Source organism: Jatropha curcas, chromosome 7 (assembly GCF_041381405.1).
Source record: "Jatropha curcas cultivar XTBG-Jc1 chromosome 7, XTBG_Jcur_1.0, whole genome shotgun sequence".
NCBI classification, from domain to species: domain Eukaryota; kingdom Viridiplantae; phylum Streptophyta; class Magnoliopsida; order Malpighiales; family Euphorbiaceae; genus Jatropha; species Jatropha curcas.
The window spans coordinates 29,428,044-29,444,364 of record NC_143157.1 but is presented as its reverse complement, the minus strand read 5'-3'; the positions used below and the strand labels follow the sequence as shown (position 1 = coordinate 29,444,364).

Here is a 16,321-nt window from a genome sequence, read left to right as displayed (position 1 = left end):
CGCCATGTGTTAGTCACACAAAACGTTTGGGCTTCTTGAATTCGTTAATCCAAATTACTTATCAGTGGATGGGAGTATATTATCATAGCATAATAATAAGTGAGACTATCAAAATATTACTAGCAAAGTTTATATAAAAATACACAGACCGTTTTATTTAAAACAAACAGTCCAAGTAGTAGAACTGCAGAAGTGGAGAATTCGCTGTAAAAGAATGGACGATCAATGCCAATCTCGTGTATGATTAAAGAACCAAGCTCTTCACTGCCATCATACAGATATTCCACGTTTCAATTTTCGACGACCATGGCTTAAATCAAATTCCATTGAAGGCCTAAAATTCCCTCCCGATGACTTGCAAAAGCTATCTTTATTACATTCTATGTAACAGCTGAGAATCTAAAAGAATATCTAGATCTTAAAACGGGACCAATATAGGTTTAAAATTTGGAATACTAAAAATCATGCGGTTACAACGTAACAACTGCAAGTTCCACCACGTTTAGCCAACTAATTTATCATAAAACAAAAACATGATTTAGCATATAAGAAAAGAAACTAAGGCTCATGGAATTCAAAAATTCTATATTTCAAAGAAATATCCCAGAAAATGAAAACATAGTAACTTTAAGAGACAAACTCCTACTAGACCAGACATAAAGATAACTCAGGTATCAACCTCCTGCATTCATCAGTCTTACATTCACTTCTTGGATTTCTTTGCTCCCCTGCAAAATCAAAGGAAAAATATTGAATTTCAAGCATTAAAAGATGGCATTGGTAGGAACACAAAGTCTTAGCATCTTACTCGGTCTGCTGTGGGGCAGGTGCTTGTGGTGCCTTCTCTCCAGGCCCCTAGGATACAAGAGAATGAAATTACCATATGATTCAGAAACAGAGAAATAAATTTCCAATCAATGATAGAACACAATTGTTTAAAAATAAATTGGTCTTCATTGTGTTGACATTAACAATACAAGTATTTTCAACTTACCTGAGCCAAACGCTCCTCTCTTCTGGCTATCTTCCTCTCCCTGCTTGCCTTGTTCTTTGCACGCTTAGCCTCAAATTGGTCAGATAAAGTCTTCTCTCTTGCCTTTTCAGCCTTTGATTTATGGATACTTTCCATCAGCACACGTTTATTCTTGAATACATTACCCTTTACCTTCATGTACATGTCATGATACATGTGCTTGTCAATTTTTTTGGATTCCCTGTATTTGCGCAGCAGACGCCTCAGGACACGCATTCTCCTCATCCAAAGGATCTTGGTTGGCAGCCTAGCCTCCCTGGTACCCTTGCGCTTACCTTAAAAGATAAATGTGCATCATACTGTTTATCAAGACCTTGAGGAAGTACGTCGAACAGTGACTCATCTAAAAGATATAGTTTTTTTTGAAGTCTGAGCTTACTATCATTTTGATGTACAAAGCTTGATAGTACATCAAACTGAAAGAGACGCAGATATTTCAGAATGAACCATACCATATCCAGAGTGACGACCCTTTCTCTTGGCCTCCTTCATTCTGCGTGCACGAGAACGAGAGTGAATCTTTGTTGGCTTCCTAATGATGAAACCATCCTTCACTAGCTTTCTAACGTTCTGCCCTGCATTCATTAATCATGATGAACAATACTATGGTGGTCCAGGAAAAAAAATCAATGTGGCAATAGTATATTTGTTTCTTCAACAATTCCCAGATCATAACAGTAACTACCAGAAATGACACACAGATTATAAAAAGGGAATAAGCATAACAAAATAGTATATTGCATATAATGAATCAATTCAAAGAGAAGCCTGTCAACCAAGCCTATCTTGCCAGGTGTGGAATCAGTACGATGCAATTTGATTGATAAATGAATAGTACTATTCAATACAGAAAAATGCTCTCAAAAATCCCATGTCAGATTCAATTATCAAAAAAATTCGCTTGAAATTCTTCATCCGACCAAACTCACAATCATCTCGATAACAGCGACAACCAACATCTTCATCCATAAAATCCATGACCAGCTTGAATTGGGAGAAAGTCTTATAGGACAAGAAATGGGCAGCAACTCGTTAACACAACGACCACCTCAAACGATTTATCGCCTAATAATCTCAAGCAAGACGTAGCAGGTCATTTACAACTGTTTTTGTGAGCAATTGAAATAGGAGAGATGCACAGGTCTTGCTTGGGTTTCTGAAGTTTATGTACTATTTAGACTGGCAATTAACTATAGAAGATTCACGACTTACAGATCAAACTGTACGTGCCATTCAAATTCGCTGTGATCTAAAGTTAATACATCTTAGGTTTCACAAGAAAAAAAAAAAAAAGTGAAACGACGGATTTAAAAAAACAAAAGGAAACTTACTGGAATTGGCCATGGAAATTTCATTGACCTCATTAGGATCGAGCCAGACCTTGCCTTTCCCGCACTTGAGAACGCTAGCGGCGAGCCGCTTCTGTAGTTTTAGCGATACCATGTTTTCTCTTTCTGCTCTCCCGGTGTAAGTGGCAACTAGAGGGTTTTTGCAGATAGAAGCCAACGCAATTTTATACCATGGCAAACAGGATAGTAATTAGGGTTAGGGTTTTTCTTTTCGGACAATTGCATAAACTAACCAAGATGTATCTATAATTTCCTAGTTGACCCAATAGTTTCTCTACGTTTCAACAATACCCCTGAAAAATGAATTACAAAAAAATATTTCGTTCAACTTTATAAAATTAAAATATCCATTCTTAAATGTCTCCACTGGAATATTCAGAATATATATATATATATATATATATATCATATAGCTTATTTTAATATTTTTGATATTCTCGAATCCAAAAAGGATCTATGAATTACTTTTCAATATATCATCATTAAAAAAAATTAACTTAAAAAATCTCAATCCTATTTAAGAATAGTGAAAAATAATGAAACATAAGCATTTCATAAAATGCATAAACTTCACACTATTTTTAATTAGATTTATTTTAATGGCCTTGAATTCGAGGTTGGCATTGAACATTAATTTGAAGCCCAAAAGAGTCTGCAGATTCAAAGCCCATTAATTTTGGCTCCGAAAATAGCCCATCAACCAATCAATTGAAAATCGTGTTTTCAAGCATCCAAATCCAAATTGACCCACGCGTCAATATCTGAAGCTAATGCAGCTTCGACCCAACCCGCCAACACAGAACACGTTCCGTTTACTATTCACACATTCTCGTTCTTGCCATTTCACCGAATCAAGTTCCCATTACAAGAAGATTTTCTTTTCTCATTCCTTGTTTTTCCTGGATATTGCCGGGAATATAAAATCCCTAAATTCATTGCCCTTCTGTTCCCTCACAATTCGGAATTCTCATTCCATAATTCAATTATATCTCTTCCAATAGGAGATTATGATGGATATTTTTCTCGCCGCCGATGGGGTAACGATAGCCACACAGCAAGGGGTAGGGATTGCGAATTCGCATCTCCAACGCCAAAATTTAATCTCTAATTGCAATCTCACTCTCTCCGCCAGAGTTCTGCAAACGTACACCGTTATTTTCGATGCGCTGGCTCCTCCGCCTGTCAAACCTAACTCGTACAAAACAACTCGCCGGACTCTTCTTCGCAAGAAACGGCGAACTAGGCGGAGATCGGGCAGCGGCGGAGATGAGGACGGCAGCGAAGATTTCGGATTCTTTGGTGGTGATGGTGACGGTGATGGCCCGTTTGGTGGAGCTGGTGGAAGTTGGGGCGGAGGTAGAGGGTGGAATTTCGATAGATTTGGAGGCCAAAATTGGGACGAGTCATCATGGTCATCGTCTTCAAGGTTTGCTTATGGATTCGTTTATGAAGTGATTTATTGGATTGCCCTGTCGACTTGCATGCATTTTGCGTTCGAGAAGGCTGTGAGGATCATTGCAGGTGGGATTGCTGATGCTGCGAGAGCGAAAATTCTTATTAGATTCACTTCGGCATCCTTATTTGGTAACTGATATTTGAAATTTGTGAATGGGGGGAATTGGGGTAATAGAAATTGTATTTAATTGGATAATTGATTGGTACCATAAACTACTCGCTTTAGCTTTCTTTCACAGATAAATGTACATATTGTGTATATATATATATATATATACATACATATATTAATCCACATTGTTTCTCTGAATTGATGAGGTGCTTTTTTTTATTATTATTGTTTTAATTTTTTTGTCGGTGCATTTCGTTATCAAGTTTTTTTATTCAGTGACAGACGCCTCAACTTATAAATTTGAGTTCCTTAACAAGTAGGACAATAATTACCTGATACTATAACTCTGTCGAGATTCTAGATTCATTTTAGTTTGCACAAGTAAATGGCCTATGGCGATACAAGTATCTTGCTTTTCTTGAAACTGGATAATGGTGATCTGATCTGTTAATTGTATCATCTTTGGTTCATATGCCTTCATGTATACAATAGACTGATGTTTGGATATAAATGAATTTTTTACAAACAGCTAGGGTGTTTTTCCTCTTCCTTTTCTCTTGTTTCCAGCATTGTGATGATGGTCGTTAAACATGAAACTTCCTAAGGTGAGTTCTCAAATTGTTATCTACCATCATGTGAGATGTTGATGGTGCATGATATCAGTTATCTTTTCTCTGCCAAGAAACCATGGATTTCTGCTGGGTTACAAAATGTCCAGTATTAACCATGAAGAGTTAGATCTGCTGGTGCTACTTCCATTATTTCCTATATTAATAACCAAATCTCATCAGACGCATTCTCTATGAAACCAATGTTCTTTTTTTTCCAAAAAAAAAAAAAAAAAAAAGAAAAATTGAACTTCAATTCTTGTATTAGTTTATCATATTATGTTATGCTCTGAGTTGTTTGAAACTGAATCATTTATTATAGCCCATCAGTGTTTTCATCCCATTGGAGGTATTTATGTTAGTTCTCTGTGATTGACCAATGTATGTGTCTTATGAAGTAATTTGCTTTACTGGTTCTGAATTACATCAGAACTCTTATTATTTGATTTGATCACCGGTTTGAAAGGATCTTGTGCAAATGATCAATTAAAGCTTGACAATCATTCATAGAAATCAATAATCTTCTCATAATGGCATACTGGAACCCAGTTTCCTAGCTGATTGTCATGACTCACACCATTATACAAAGGAAACTGCCCTTGTATTTCGGGTGTTATAACTTTAAGCAAAATACATTTGAGTGCAAGGTCAACGTGTTCAGAGACTCTGCGACAAGAAGCAGAGATTTGATGAATAGGTAAGAATTTAATTCCGAAAATGCTGAATAAAGGATGAAATGATATCCCGGCTGTGAATTGGCGAATCCTTTTTATGTTGTGCTGCATATATTTTAGAGTTATATTTGGGTTTTAGCATGTATTGTTTTGTATTGTGTGATGAGCATTAGTCCTGTTAGAGCCCTTTCATCTATGAGAATTACTGTTTGGAAGTATTGATTTTATTCCAGCTAAATATGTTGACAAGGCCACTGATATCATCAGTACATGTTGAGAAGAGATCTCGATTTAGATGTGGAAAGGAAGAATGTAGTTGCTTTGGTTGCGTGTGTCGTCAAAGAGTGGTTGTGCATGTGAACTGTGTTAAGTGCGGGTTTGATGTGTCGCATGGATCTGAACATAAATATGGCCTACCTATAGTTAAGACAAAATGGAGATTATTTATTGTGACCTTGTGAAGCCCAATATAGGCACTTTCGTTGATTTCTTGTATGCTAGCTAAGCTAACAGTCTATCTGATAATATTCTTGCTTGGAATCTATCCACGCTAGCACCTCGTCTTTGTCGCAGATAGGTAAAACAAAATTTCTAAGGTCTTGAGGAAATTAGGATTGTTGATTTGAGATTTTTCTTTACTCCATCTGGCGCATAAAAATTTGCTTCTTTTGAATTTTACACTTACTAAGAAAAAATAGTTACTATGGTTGCACCATAATTTTTTGCCTTTTTCTTTCTTTTCTTTCATTTTAAATGACCTGCTTTGCTCCATTTTAAATTTGCCTCTTTCATTTTGGTTGTTGGTTCCAAACATCAAATGACAATTGAATTTGTCTTTTTCTTTGCTGAAAGGTACAGACACACTCAAATCTATGGATCGTTTGACTTCCTTCTCGAATTTTATTTCATCACACAGTCACAGACAAAGACGCTTTATTCCTTTTTCTAGCTTTGAACAGTTAATAATGGTATTGGTGATGGTATATGCATTTCTTCGTTCTTGGTTTCGTTTATGGGACCGTTGAATTGCGCATGTTAACGTTGGAAAATATTTCATATCACCAAAGATCAGAGTCCAATCATAAAAAGATTTTTGTGATTTTTCTTTAAAAAAAAAAAAAAGATTTTTGTGATTTTAATATGATTTTAGCTATGATTGAGTTAATGAACTTGGAACTTACGCGCTTATCTATGAAATCGAACGATCCAAAAAGCAATTGATGTATTGCGATTGCGAACTTTCTACTGGTTATGTTTCTGTTGAGAGACAACGATGGAAAGTTCGCCTTTCAAGAATTAGCAAGTTGCAATGGGCGCTGGATGGAGATGGACTTCTCTCAGGAAGAAGATGCAACGAACAATGACTAAGTTCTTATAAGTATTCAGTACCAAGTTGAAGGAACAATGGGGTTTTTCCATTCGATGAGGTGAGTCAGCTAACATTATCCATATTTAAAAATTCAATATTCCAACGCAAACAGTAGATTTCATTGATCATGGAAGACAAAGAAAATGGGTTTGATGAATTTTTTAATCCAGAAAATTGTCATTGTTATTAAGGTAGTCCCACCTTGGAGTCTACTGCTTGCACATTGAGTTTGGTTCATGCATCTTCAATTATTAGGTGGACACTTTTCAATACTGAGATGTTTAAAAATTAATTATTTGTTTTTTAAATTTTAATTAAAAGTTAATAAATTGGAGACTATTTTGTCATTATTATCAATCAAATACTTTTATTTATGTTTCTGTTACTTTTTTTTTTTATTAAAAGATAAATTTGACAAATTAATAAAATCAAAAATTTTTCCTTAATTTTGTTCTTATAAAAAGTGAAAAAAATCCTTAAGAAAAAAAAAATTTATTTCAATATTAGGAGGGTTATTTTGACATATAGGTAACTATTATTCCTAATTGTAGCTTGTGGATTTTCGAATTAGAATATTTTGCTTATTTCATCGTATTCTCTTCAAATATCCTTACATTTGCACATTTTTTTTATTTATTTTATTATTCCCAATATAATAAATAAATAATAATTAGAACGGAATTTCCATCAATACTAAAACATTACATATAGCTATAAGCTAGGCTTTTACTCCTAAGGCAGAAGAAATTTCTCATCAAGAGTCAAATTTTGGTTAAAGTTTCCAAATTGGTTAATTCATTAAATGGTAAAAATTTCAACATTCAACATATGAACATACTGATGTTTCAATGTGGGTGGTTGAAGAATACTTAGAAGAAAAATCAAAGTGGGAATTTCTCAATTGGGTGCATAACTATTCGTGTCTACAGGTCTTTACTTGTGTATTGTTTACTACTTATTCAGTAATTACAATTTAATTAGCCGAAAGACATGCATTTACAAACAAAAGCATAATCAAAGAAAGCATCATTTTTACTTTTGCTGTCAAAGGCTTTTTAATTTCAAATTAATAAAAATCATAATATCTGAATGTGAGATTTAATAATTTGTCTAACGTTAATATTAATTATTAAACCGTAATTAAAACGACAAATTAGAACAATTGAAGACATAATATGCACGCATATTATCAAAACCAATAATAGAAGCAATCAGTCTCAGCTCAAGCATAACTTACTAAACAGAAACGCACAAGGGCATTAATTAAAATACTATAAAACATTAAACACAACCACCATATCTAATTACTAGATTTAGTAATTTAATTATATACTTAATAGGGGAGTAGGCCATGATTCTGATGGTGGCTGACGAGGTCACCCAGCATCCATAGGTCCACCGAGTTAAACCCCTCACAACTCAGCTGAGCTGCCATCTCTTCAGGCTCCAAACCGAGAAACATTTCCAGGCTCGATATTTGCTCTTTCAGCTTATAATCACTAGCCATTTCTTTTTGGTAACCGAGACTCGCGTACGGTTCTGGCGGTGGCGCGGTCATTTGGTAGCTAGCAGTGGCCATGCCAGGATTGATCAAGCAACGCTTCTTGTATGGAGGTACCAGAGCTGGGGCTAATGGGGGTGACTGGCCAAAATTAAGCTTGGCTTTTTCACCACGGATACGCTTGGCAGCTTCATCGTAGGCTCGAGCGGCTTCTTCAGCTGTGTTGTAAGTACCAAGCCAAACACGTACGCCCTTGTGCGGGTCTCTGATTTCAGCCGCCCATTTTCCCCATGGCCTTCGCCTTATTCCCCTGTAAATATTCTTTCGAGTTCTCTTGGTCTTGTTCCCTTCCTTTACATCGCCTTGACTATGACTTGCCTTCTCTGTTATCTTCTCCACTAAATTCCATAAAACAAATTAAACAGTTTAAATTCAAAAATAATTTCCATTGCTATATATCCATTAGAAAATAAAAATGAAAAATGAAAGTGTTACCTTCGTTGAGCTGGTTCGGCTTTTGAGGGAGTTCAAGATCAAAGTGGGAAGGCAGGACTTCTTTATTGCCATTATTAGGATAATCCAAGCCAAGAAAGTCAGAGAAAGTGTCAAGCTCAGACCAGAGATCCTCGGCGTTCAATCGCCGGCTACGTTTCACGGCGACGAAATCTGAAATAATAGCACCTCCGCACATGTTTGCAGGAGAGAAGTTGTGGGTATTCAAGTGAGAGATAAGAGGAAACAGAAGGCACGGTTTTTATAGAGTGACGGTTACAACTAATCTATTAGAAAAAGACGAGCTCATAAACTTTTTGTGGGTCACATTTGTCATTTTTCGGGTATATGATTGGACGGTTGAGATTGAATCAGGTAGAAAAAATTAGGAAATGGAAAAAGCCAGGAGAGATTAGAGATAAACGTGGCCTTGGCCCATCCAGAGATATTAAGCCTAGGATTTTATAGTTGCGACCGTGTCCGGTACTTAAGTGACAAGTGGGTTATTAAAAGAGTTTACGTGGCTATTTCTAATTGGTTGAGCAAATTGTGCTGGCTTTTTGTACAGTCTGCTGTAACGCATGCAAAGAGTTGGTCCAAAACTATAACCGCCCAGCCCAGCCCTGCCTATTGAAGGGAATTTTTTGTTTTTACTTTTTAGTCCTCCTCCACCAATGGAGAAACGCAAGAGGTTGAATTTTTTATTTTTTATTTTGGTAAACAAGGGTAAAAACACAAACTACATACAGAAATAGATTAGGTGTTAAAACAAAATTTACTTCTAATTGGGAGAAATTTACCCTATTACTGTCCCTATTCAGACAGAGTAAAATAAGATAGGCTTAAATTGGTAAAACAATCCAAATTAATTTATTAACGAAATCTTGATAAAATTTATTATTTATAGTTAGTTAATTTAAGTACTTTTGTACTCCTCTCTGAGTCCGAAAATATAAGTTGTTTTAGTTTTAGGATGATTACTTGTCTCAAAATATAAATTATTCAGAATATTTTAAAAAGTAATAATTTTTTTTTTCAAATTTTCTTTTATTTATATTAGATATAATATAATAATGTAAGATAGAAGGGAGGATGTGAGATAACATACAATTTAGTCAAATTATCAGTAATTTTCTTAAAATTTGAGAGAATTAATTACTTTTTTATCCCGCACAAAAACTTCTTATATTTTAGAACGGAAGAGATATAGTTTCGTATGCATTTTCATTTTACCGTGTGTACCGGGCGCTTGCAAATTTTATTTACAGGTGTAATGCATGCATACTTACAGTTTGTCAATATCAAGTAAGACGAGGGGCTATGGTGATTCTTTTATTTTGATATACACATAATTAACATTTCTTGTATAAAAAAGTAATATTTGTGTGTTTTATGAGTTATTTTCATGATAGGCAGTCAGAAACTTTTATCTGCAAGAAGCAGTTGGGCTCAGAGAAAACCATGGGAGTAGCTCATGCTCATGAATTTGTCTTCTTGGGCTTAATCATACAGATAAGCATTCTCTCCTTGGAGAAAATGATTGCCGAATTCGAAAGGATAGTATTACATCACACGCACACAAAGGTCTTACAGGCTTTTAGGAAACAGAGAAACAACGCTGAAATTTGCAGAGAAATTACAAAATTTTTCTGTCTGTTTCTGCCTCCCAAGAAATGTTTCTACATGCTTCACGCGTTTTCTTTTAATTCTTTTCTAGGTGTTATTCCAGTTCACAGCTTAGCTTTGACTTGCAAGCTATCTCGACTTGTAAGGAATTCATATCCTCTGTGTAAGAACTCCCAATCCCAATACCAAGTTCTTACATCAGAGGAGATAGATACTTTGAAGTTTGAACCGCCAAGAAATACTTCCATAACCGCTGCCATTGGGAATGGAGCCGATTATATTGCAGTGCCAAGCCAACAATGAAAGTACTAATGAAGCAGCAAAAATTGTACTTGCTAACTTGCATCTTAGCAAAATTGGCATGTAAGTGCCGTAGCTCACCAAGTTCACCTCCATTCTGCATTCTCTAGTCATTTTCATACAAGGTCCATCATGGACGGAATTAAAAAAAAGAAAGAAGCCCATACTGACATCATTGCCAAAAGGGGCACAATCATACGGCAGTGGGAATACATAACTAGTTTCTCTTAAATTAAGAGTTCTAAGCCCAGCCTGAACGATAATTGGTTAAACCACAAAAATAGAGGTAACTATTAAGCAAAAAACATAATCGAGTATCTTCTGCAATACATGAGAGAAACATTGGAACTTCAACAATACATAAGAGAAACATTGAAACTTCAACGAATAAGCAGAGAAAATCAACAGGAAAATTCCAGGCCTCTTCTTTTTAAGTATCGAATAAGGACTATATTCCATCACAATCAAAACAAATGAAATTCCACCCATCCTATATGTATGCCATGATTATCAATTGAAATACATTTACTTGAACAGAATGTCCTCATTCCCCTCAGATTTAGTGAGAGGGAAGATGTATTAATCAAAATGGAAAGCTAAGATACAAATGCAAATTGCAGAATCTCTCTAGTCTACCATTTTAGTTAAGCGGTGAATGGTACTCTTTGCAATCCTATTAGTAGGATCAATCTTCAGAACAGTCCTCAGGTCTTCGGCCCCAAGTTTGTACTTTTCCATACTTTCGTACAGGAGTGCACGTTGTACAAGGATAGATACATTTCCATCATCATCTTCGAGAACCTACATAGCACGGAGGAGACTATAAATTTCCTACTCCAATGTAGGAAATTGATAAAGGAAAAAAAAGTTCATATCATTTGCAAGAAAAAGCAGGTGCCTGCACTCTCGCATGCAGAAAATCAAGTCAATAGCACACTGCAGTCTGCGTTGTGCAACACATCAACACCATAATGAAAGACACAGACCTTCGAGTGGGCAACACTTAGTAGTTTGTAACAAGCAAATGCTATCATAGTCCAAAACAAGAAGCACCGGACCAGTCAATCAAGATACTTGGAGCAAACAACCTATCAACAAAACTTGAGGAGTTCATATATCTAACCGTACCATCCACCAAATAGCTTATCCTTTTCTTCCTACACAGCCTAAGTGAAATTCTGATGCATTACAGCCTCAAAGCATATGGCAAGTAGGCTCAATTCATTAATTTCCATACGCATATAAAGACACACTTTGAATTCATAAATCATCAAACCAAAAGTCTAAAATCAATGAGCAAGAAGACAAGTAAACAGAACCATTGAGAAAAATGTAAGACATGATCATACCTTTGTACAGTCAGCCACTGCTTTCTTATACTCTCCAACTTCTTTATAGCATGAAGCTCTGCATGACAAAACCTCTGTGGTAGAAGCCTTGTCACCAGTTTTCTCAAGAAGTACAACAGCCCAAGACAACCACTTGATGGCATCTGCATATTGCCCCTGCTTTTGATTATCAACACCTTTGTTCTTTGCTATAGAGGCTGTGACCCCAGCAGGGGGCGGTGGAAGCCCTTCAAGCTCAGTGGTGGCACCACCTGAATCATTTCCAGCTCCTCCTCCAAAGCCTGAATCCAATCCCCAGTCATCAACTTCTGAGAACTGCTGCTCTCCTGCTCCTGCAGATGCTGTTGCAGTACCTCCCGAGGAGGAGGAAAAGAACATGTCAAGTGGATCCCCACTCGAAGTTTGAACAGGAGACTGCTTTTGAGAAGCAAAGTCCATTCCAGGCATCCCGAAATCATCAATCTTTGAATTGGAAACGGTATTGGATCCCATGAAACTACTGTTGCTCACACCAAAACCACCTGATGGAAATGTTGTTGTTGTGCTTGGTTTTGCAGCATTTTGAAAATCTCCAAATGCATTATCTCCAGCATTGGTACCGCTTTTACTTGCTGCATTAAGATTACCAGATTGTTGTTTCGATCCAAAATCAACCAAAGAACCGAATGGATCCCTATTTCCACCCATTCCACCTCCAACTCCACTTCCACCCATCATACTTTTCATTGAAGGACGACCAAGATTTGGACTCATATTACTACTAACATTGACATTGCCATTACCAGCAGCATTAACATTGCTGCTGGTTTTATTGTACTCACTAGAATAACTCCCAAAATTACCATTAGATCCCCAAGTTCCTCCACTTTTCGCTGAATTATTTGTTTTTGGCAATGAATCAGCAAGATTGCCCATCGAATAGGCAGTTTTATTCGATGTGGGTGTAGCAGTTTTCAAAGGAGCATTGCTATTACCCTTGTTTCCCTGCCCCAAAGCAGAGGTGACCAGATCCCCAAACAAATTTGGGTTCTTCTCTACGATCCCAATCCCAGAAGCTGAACTTGATGAATTCCAGCTCTTCCCAGATATATCACCCACCATAGAAGGGGGCCCATTTAGCCCGGACCAAGTAGGCTGACTCGGCGCGGGCTGGTGAGTCCAGGAAGGTTTATTAGGTTGCCAGGCGGGTTTAGGCTGCGTTGTTGTTGAGGATGAATACGATGAATATGAAGAAGTTGGATTCTTTTGATCATTAAGGGATTTGGGTCGGCTCGAACCTAGTCCGAAATCGAAATTGAAGTTGTTCAACGAGCTAGATGATCCTTTCCCGTAGTTAGAGTTCATTTTTGCTTTCCTTTTTTAAAGATTCAATCAAAACAGAACAAAATCTGTTGGGATCTGAGAGAAAGAAAATTAAATCTGTTACAGCTGAAAACGTACCTGCTAATTTGAGATGAAGAAATTAAAGATCAAATAGATCAGAGAAAGAAGATGTGAGTAGTATCGATAACGTAAAAGCAGCAATTTTTTGGCCGGAGGGTGATCGGTGTCCGATGAAGAGGGCCGGAAAAACGATGCTATGGTTTATTTTATGTGCAAATTTGTGTTTTGTTTGGAGTTGCAAATTTAGGACAGGTGGTGAGGCGCGTCGGATTCTGAATCCTGCTGCCGTTATTTATGTTTGGTAGGAATTCGGAAGGGTAAATTTTGTCCCTTCATTAAGGTTATTTTTGGAAAGTAATTAAAACCAGCATAAGAATGATAATTAATCTCGTTAAACTCTCCATCTCAGCTTGAATTTTTCTAATTAAGATAATGCCAATTGCAAATCTGAACTTCAATACAATTTTAAGCATGTTAATAAAATTACAGTTTATGCTCTGAAATACTTACCTGGGATTTTTTTTTTAAATGTGTCAATGAAATTATAAACCGGATGCCATAATTTTTTCCCTTCGTAATAATAAGTGGATGCATGAAATTTTGAATCCGAATACCACAAATTGAACCCTCCACCGTGTCATTAATTAAGTAAAATAATATAATCATTTCCATCAGGAAGAAAATCAACCAAATAACATTGAATTGAATGTTTTTATTGATCCAATAGAACAAAGTCTTATGTAAGAATTGCAGTTATTACTGAACAGAAAGTAAACATATGTTTTCAGATCAGGTATATACAATGTTACGTGGAAACGGAATCGAAGAAACATAGGGAAATAATATCTATAAATAATATTTTATATAGAGAAATGGATACAGAGAAACATTTCCGAAATTCAGAAACACCCATGACTAGAAGTTAACGTGCATCATAAGGCGTATATATAATTACGATAAGGGTCTGAATCTAGGTCCATGAAGATCAAATAGAAAAGGATGAAAATGTAACTAGCTTGGATAACAACATGAATAGATCAGAGAAAAGAAAATAAATCACTTGTATGACACATATTGCTCTCTTATGGAACATGCTTTCCAATCCAACAATGGAACTCAACAGAAAAAGGAACACATAATTTTGGAGAAAAAAGATTACAGTCCAGTTTCCTTTTTGCAATCATAATTTACTGAACAGAGATTAACGATTGTCAATGCATAACAGTACTCGTGAAAGAATTCTCCAAGGACAATATGTAGAATGTTCCCAAAACAGCCTAGAAGAGAAGATTCACATTTCACTCTCCACAAAGACACCAGAAAACTAGTATACTATGACCAAAAACCAAGCCAGTATCCAAGAGAAATACAAAATGCTTTAATTCTTGCTTAGATATTCTCATCTAAATTTCTAAAATACCTATTCAATTCTGAGACTGTGTTGAAGGTGGTTGTTGCGCAGACTGTTCCCAGCTCTGTCTTTGTACCGGCGCTCTCCTCTCAACCTGCATCGTTTCACGTCGTCTATCATACCTGGCACGAGGCCTGTTTTGACTGTTTGATCTATCATACCGGTATTGAGGCCTATGGATGACCTTGCCATCAACAAACAAATCCCCTGATTCAAACCAAAAGGAGATGAATTTAAAATGGAAACACCCAAACATAAAGTGTATAATTTAGTAATTAAAGTTTACATCTTCGGAATACCCACCTCCATAGTCCTTGTTGGGAACATCAAGATATGAATCTGGCAAAACCCAGAGAACACCAGGCAACCCTATCCATCCAGACAAATAGAAGCATAAAACAGTCTAATATACAAACATCACACCAGAACTGCCAAACTTCAAGTATAAGCAGAAGTCACAACAAGAAGCCAGGTTGATTTAATCAACAATCCAAAATTTGAAATAAACAGAATAAAATGGCATTCATAATCAGTACGGTACCTATTACAAATCATACTAAAAGGTTAAGAAGGCTAATTACTTCCATCGGTCCCTCAAAACCTCAAAAAACAAAAAAAAAAAAAAACTTTTAAACCCTAAACCCTATCAATGTATTAAAGATAAGTCCGACAAAGAAAATGAAATACCTTTTACTTTGTGTGAGAGTTCCTCCGAAATCAAAGCACCAAACCCAGTATAGGTCGATGTGGAAACCGAATAAATTTTCTTCTTTGCCTCATCCTCACTAAAGTCCACCCAAACAATAGCCAAAAACAAAAATCAGAAGTCAAAGCCCAGATACAGAAATTATAGAGTAAACCCAAATCAAAAATGAGCTCAAGAAAAAATAAAAGAAAAGAAAAACTCAGCACCTGCCCACGACGGTTGCAAGGGTTTTGACGTATGCGTTGATCATCTCCTCTTCGGTTGGTTTTGGGTCAGTTGGGAACTCCATGACGATAAGCCAGTGCTCATAGTCACAGCCATCCAAGAGTATCGTTTCCTTTGGTGGTCGGTTACTCCAGTTGGGTGACGGATCATTCAGTGGCGAGTAACCTGACCCAGAAGTTTTGAAACGGGTAGGGATTTTCACAGAGTCCGGGACGAATTGGTTCGATGGGTTTTTGTCGAGGAGAGAAAAAACGAATCGAGAACGAGAAGAAAGTGAAGACGATGAAGAAGAAGAAGCGAGAGTTCGGGTAAGGAACGAAGTTAAATTGCGACGTGCAGCGACATACGCCATTGTTTACACACTCTCTAGCTCTGGCTTTCCAATCGGTGAAATTGATTTGCTTTTGCTATTATGAAGGGTAAATAAACGACGGCGCTTTCTTATTTTTTCTGTATTTAAATAATCGAGGGTACCGGAATTACGGACGAACGGTGTCGTTTTAAATATTAGTGTTCAGTGCTTGCTTCTTCTAAAACTCATACAACAATTGGTCCATGTATTTTCAAAGGACTACATTACCAAATATATATATATATATATATATATATATATATATATATATACATATATGAAACGTTCTCATGTCTTCAAAAGAGGGATGAAAGTATTTTTAATTTTTCTTAAGTTTGTTACTGATAGTATTGTTAATTGTTTTTAGACTATATTT

General features: G+C 36.3%; 5 protein-coding genes across 5 annotated transcripts; 1 reads left to right on the top strand and 4 right to left on the bottom strand.

The window, feature by feature from the left end:
• Window positions 1-435: 435 nt before the first annotated feature.
• LOC105643474 (large ribosomal subunit protein eL19y) lies at window positions 436-2,553 on the bottom strand. Its single transcript, XM_012228602.4, has 5 exons — window positions 2,365-2,553; window positions 1,486-1,608; window positions 995-1,308; window positions 809-855; window positions 436-728 (listed from the first exon to the last, which is right to left on the bottom strand). Exons 1-5 carry the CDS (start codon window positions 2,474-2,476, stop codon window positions 704-706), a joined length of 621 nt encoding a protein of 206 aa, XP_012083992.1. The 5' UTR covers window positions 2,477-2,553; the 3' UTR covers window positions 436-703.
• Window positions 2,554-3,144: 591 nt separating this feature from the next.
• On the top strand, window positions 3,145-4,171 carry LOC105643472 (glycine-rich protein). Its single transcript, XM_012228601.4, has one exon. The coding sequence runs from the start codon at window positions 3,390-3,392 to the stop codon at window positions 3,972-3,974; it is 585 nt and encodes a 194-aa protein (XP_012083991.1). The 5' UTR covers window positions 3,145-3,389; the 3' UTR covers window positions 3,975-4,171.
• A 3,591-nt stretch (window positions 4,172-7,762) lies between these two features.
• Window positions 7,763-8,824, bottom strand: EBP (ethylene-responsive element binding protein). Its single transcript, NM_001308800.1, is given in 2 exon segments — window positions 7,763-8,499; window positions 8,597-8,824. Coding segments are annotated over 2 exon segments (762 nt in total). The 5' UTR covers window positions 8,793-8,824; the 3' UTR covers window positions 7,763-7,933.
• Window positions 8,825-10,920: 2,096 nt separating this feature from the next.
• LOC105643470 (Tetratricopeptide repeat (TPR)-like superfamily protein) lies at window positions 10,921-13,537 on the bottom strand. The gene is made up of 2 exons (XM_012228599.4): window positions 11,869-13,537; window positions 10,921-11,320 (listed from the first exon to the last, which is right to left on the bottom strand). The coding sequence occupies exons 1-2, from the start codon at window positions 13,210-13,212 to the stop codon at window positions 11,147-11,149; spliced, it is 1,518 nt and encodes a 505-aa protein (XP_012083989.1). The 5' UTR covers window positions 13,213-13,537; the 3' UTR covers window positions 10,921-11,146.
• An 830-nt stretch (window positions 13,538-14,367) lies between these two features.
• Window positions 14,368-16,023, bottom strand: MORF3 (plastid developmental protein DAG). The gene is made up of 4 exons (XM_012228597.4): window positions 15,575-16,023; window positions 15,350-15,447; window positions 14,966-15,031; window positions 14,368-14,869 (listed from the first exon to the last, which is right to left on the bottom strand). Exons 1-4 carry the CDS (start codon window positions 15,943-15,945, stop codon window positions 14,676-14,678), a joined length of 729 nt encoding a protein of 242 aa, XP_012083987.1. The 5' UTR covers window positions 15,946-16,023; the 3' UTR covers window positions 14,368-14,675.
• Between the last annotated feature and the right edge of the window lie 298 nt (window positions 16,024-16,321).

Coding starts and splice junctions, on each gene's coding strand:
- LOC105643474 (XM_012228602.4), bottom strand. CDS start 2,476: ATGGTATCGCTAAAACTACAGAAGCGGCTCGCCGCTAGCGTTCTCAAG. Junction 1,609..2,364: donor AATTTCCATGGCCAATTCCA/GTAAGTTTCCTT, acceptor TAATGAATGCAG/GGCAGAACGTTAGAAAGCTA. Junction 1,309..1,485: donor GGGTCGTCACTCTGGATATG/GTATGGTTCATT, acceptor TTATCTTTTAAG/GTAAGCGCAAGGGTACCAGG.
- LOC105643472 (XM_012228601.4), top strand. CDS start 3,390: ATGATGGATATTTTTCTCGCCGCCGATGGGGTAACGATAGCCACACAG.
- LOC105643470 (XM_012228599.4), bottom strand. CDS start 13,212: ATGAACTCTAACTACGGGAAAGGATCATCTAGCTCGTTGAACAACTTC. Junction 11,321..11,868: donor CAGTGGCTGACTGTACAAAG/GTATGATCATGT, acceptor CGTGCTATGTAG/GTTCTCGAAGATGATGATGG.
- MORF3 (XM_012228597.4), bottom strand. CDS start 15,945: ATGGCGTATGTCGCTGCACGTCGCAATTTAACTTCGTTCCTTACCCGA. Junction 15,448..15,574: donor CTTGCAACCGTCGTGGGCAG/GTGCTGAGTTTT, acceptor GGTGGACTTTAG/TGAGGATGAGGCAAAGAAGA. Junction 14,870..14,965: donor TCCCAACAAGGACTATGGAG/GTGGGTATTCCG, acceptor GGTTTGAATCAG/GGGATTTGTTTGTTGATGGC.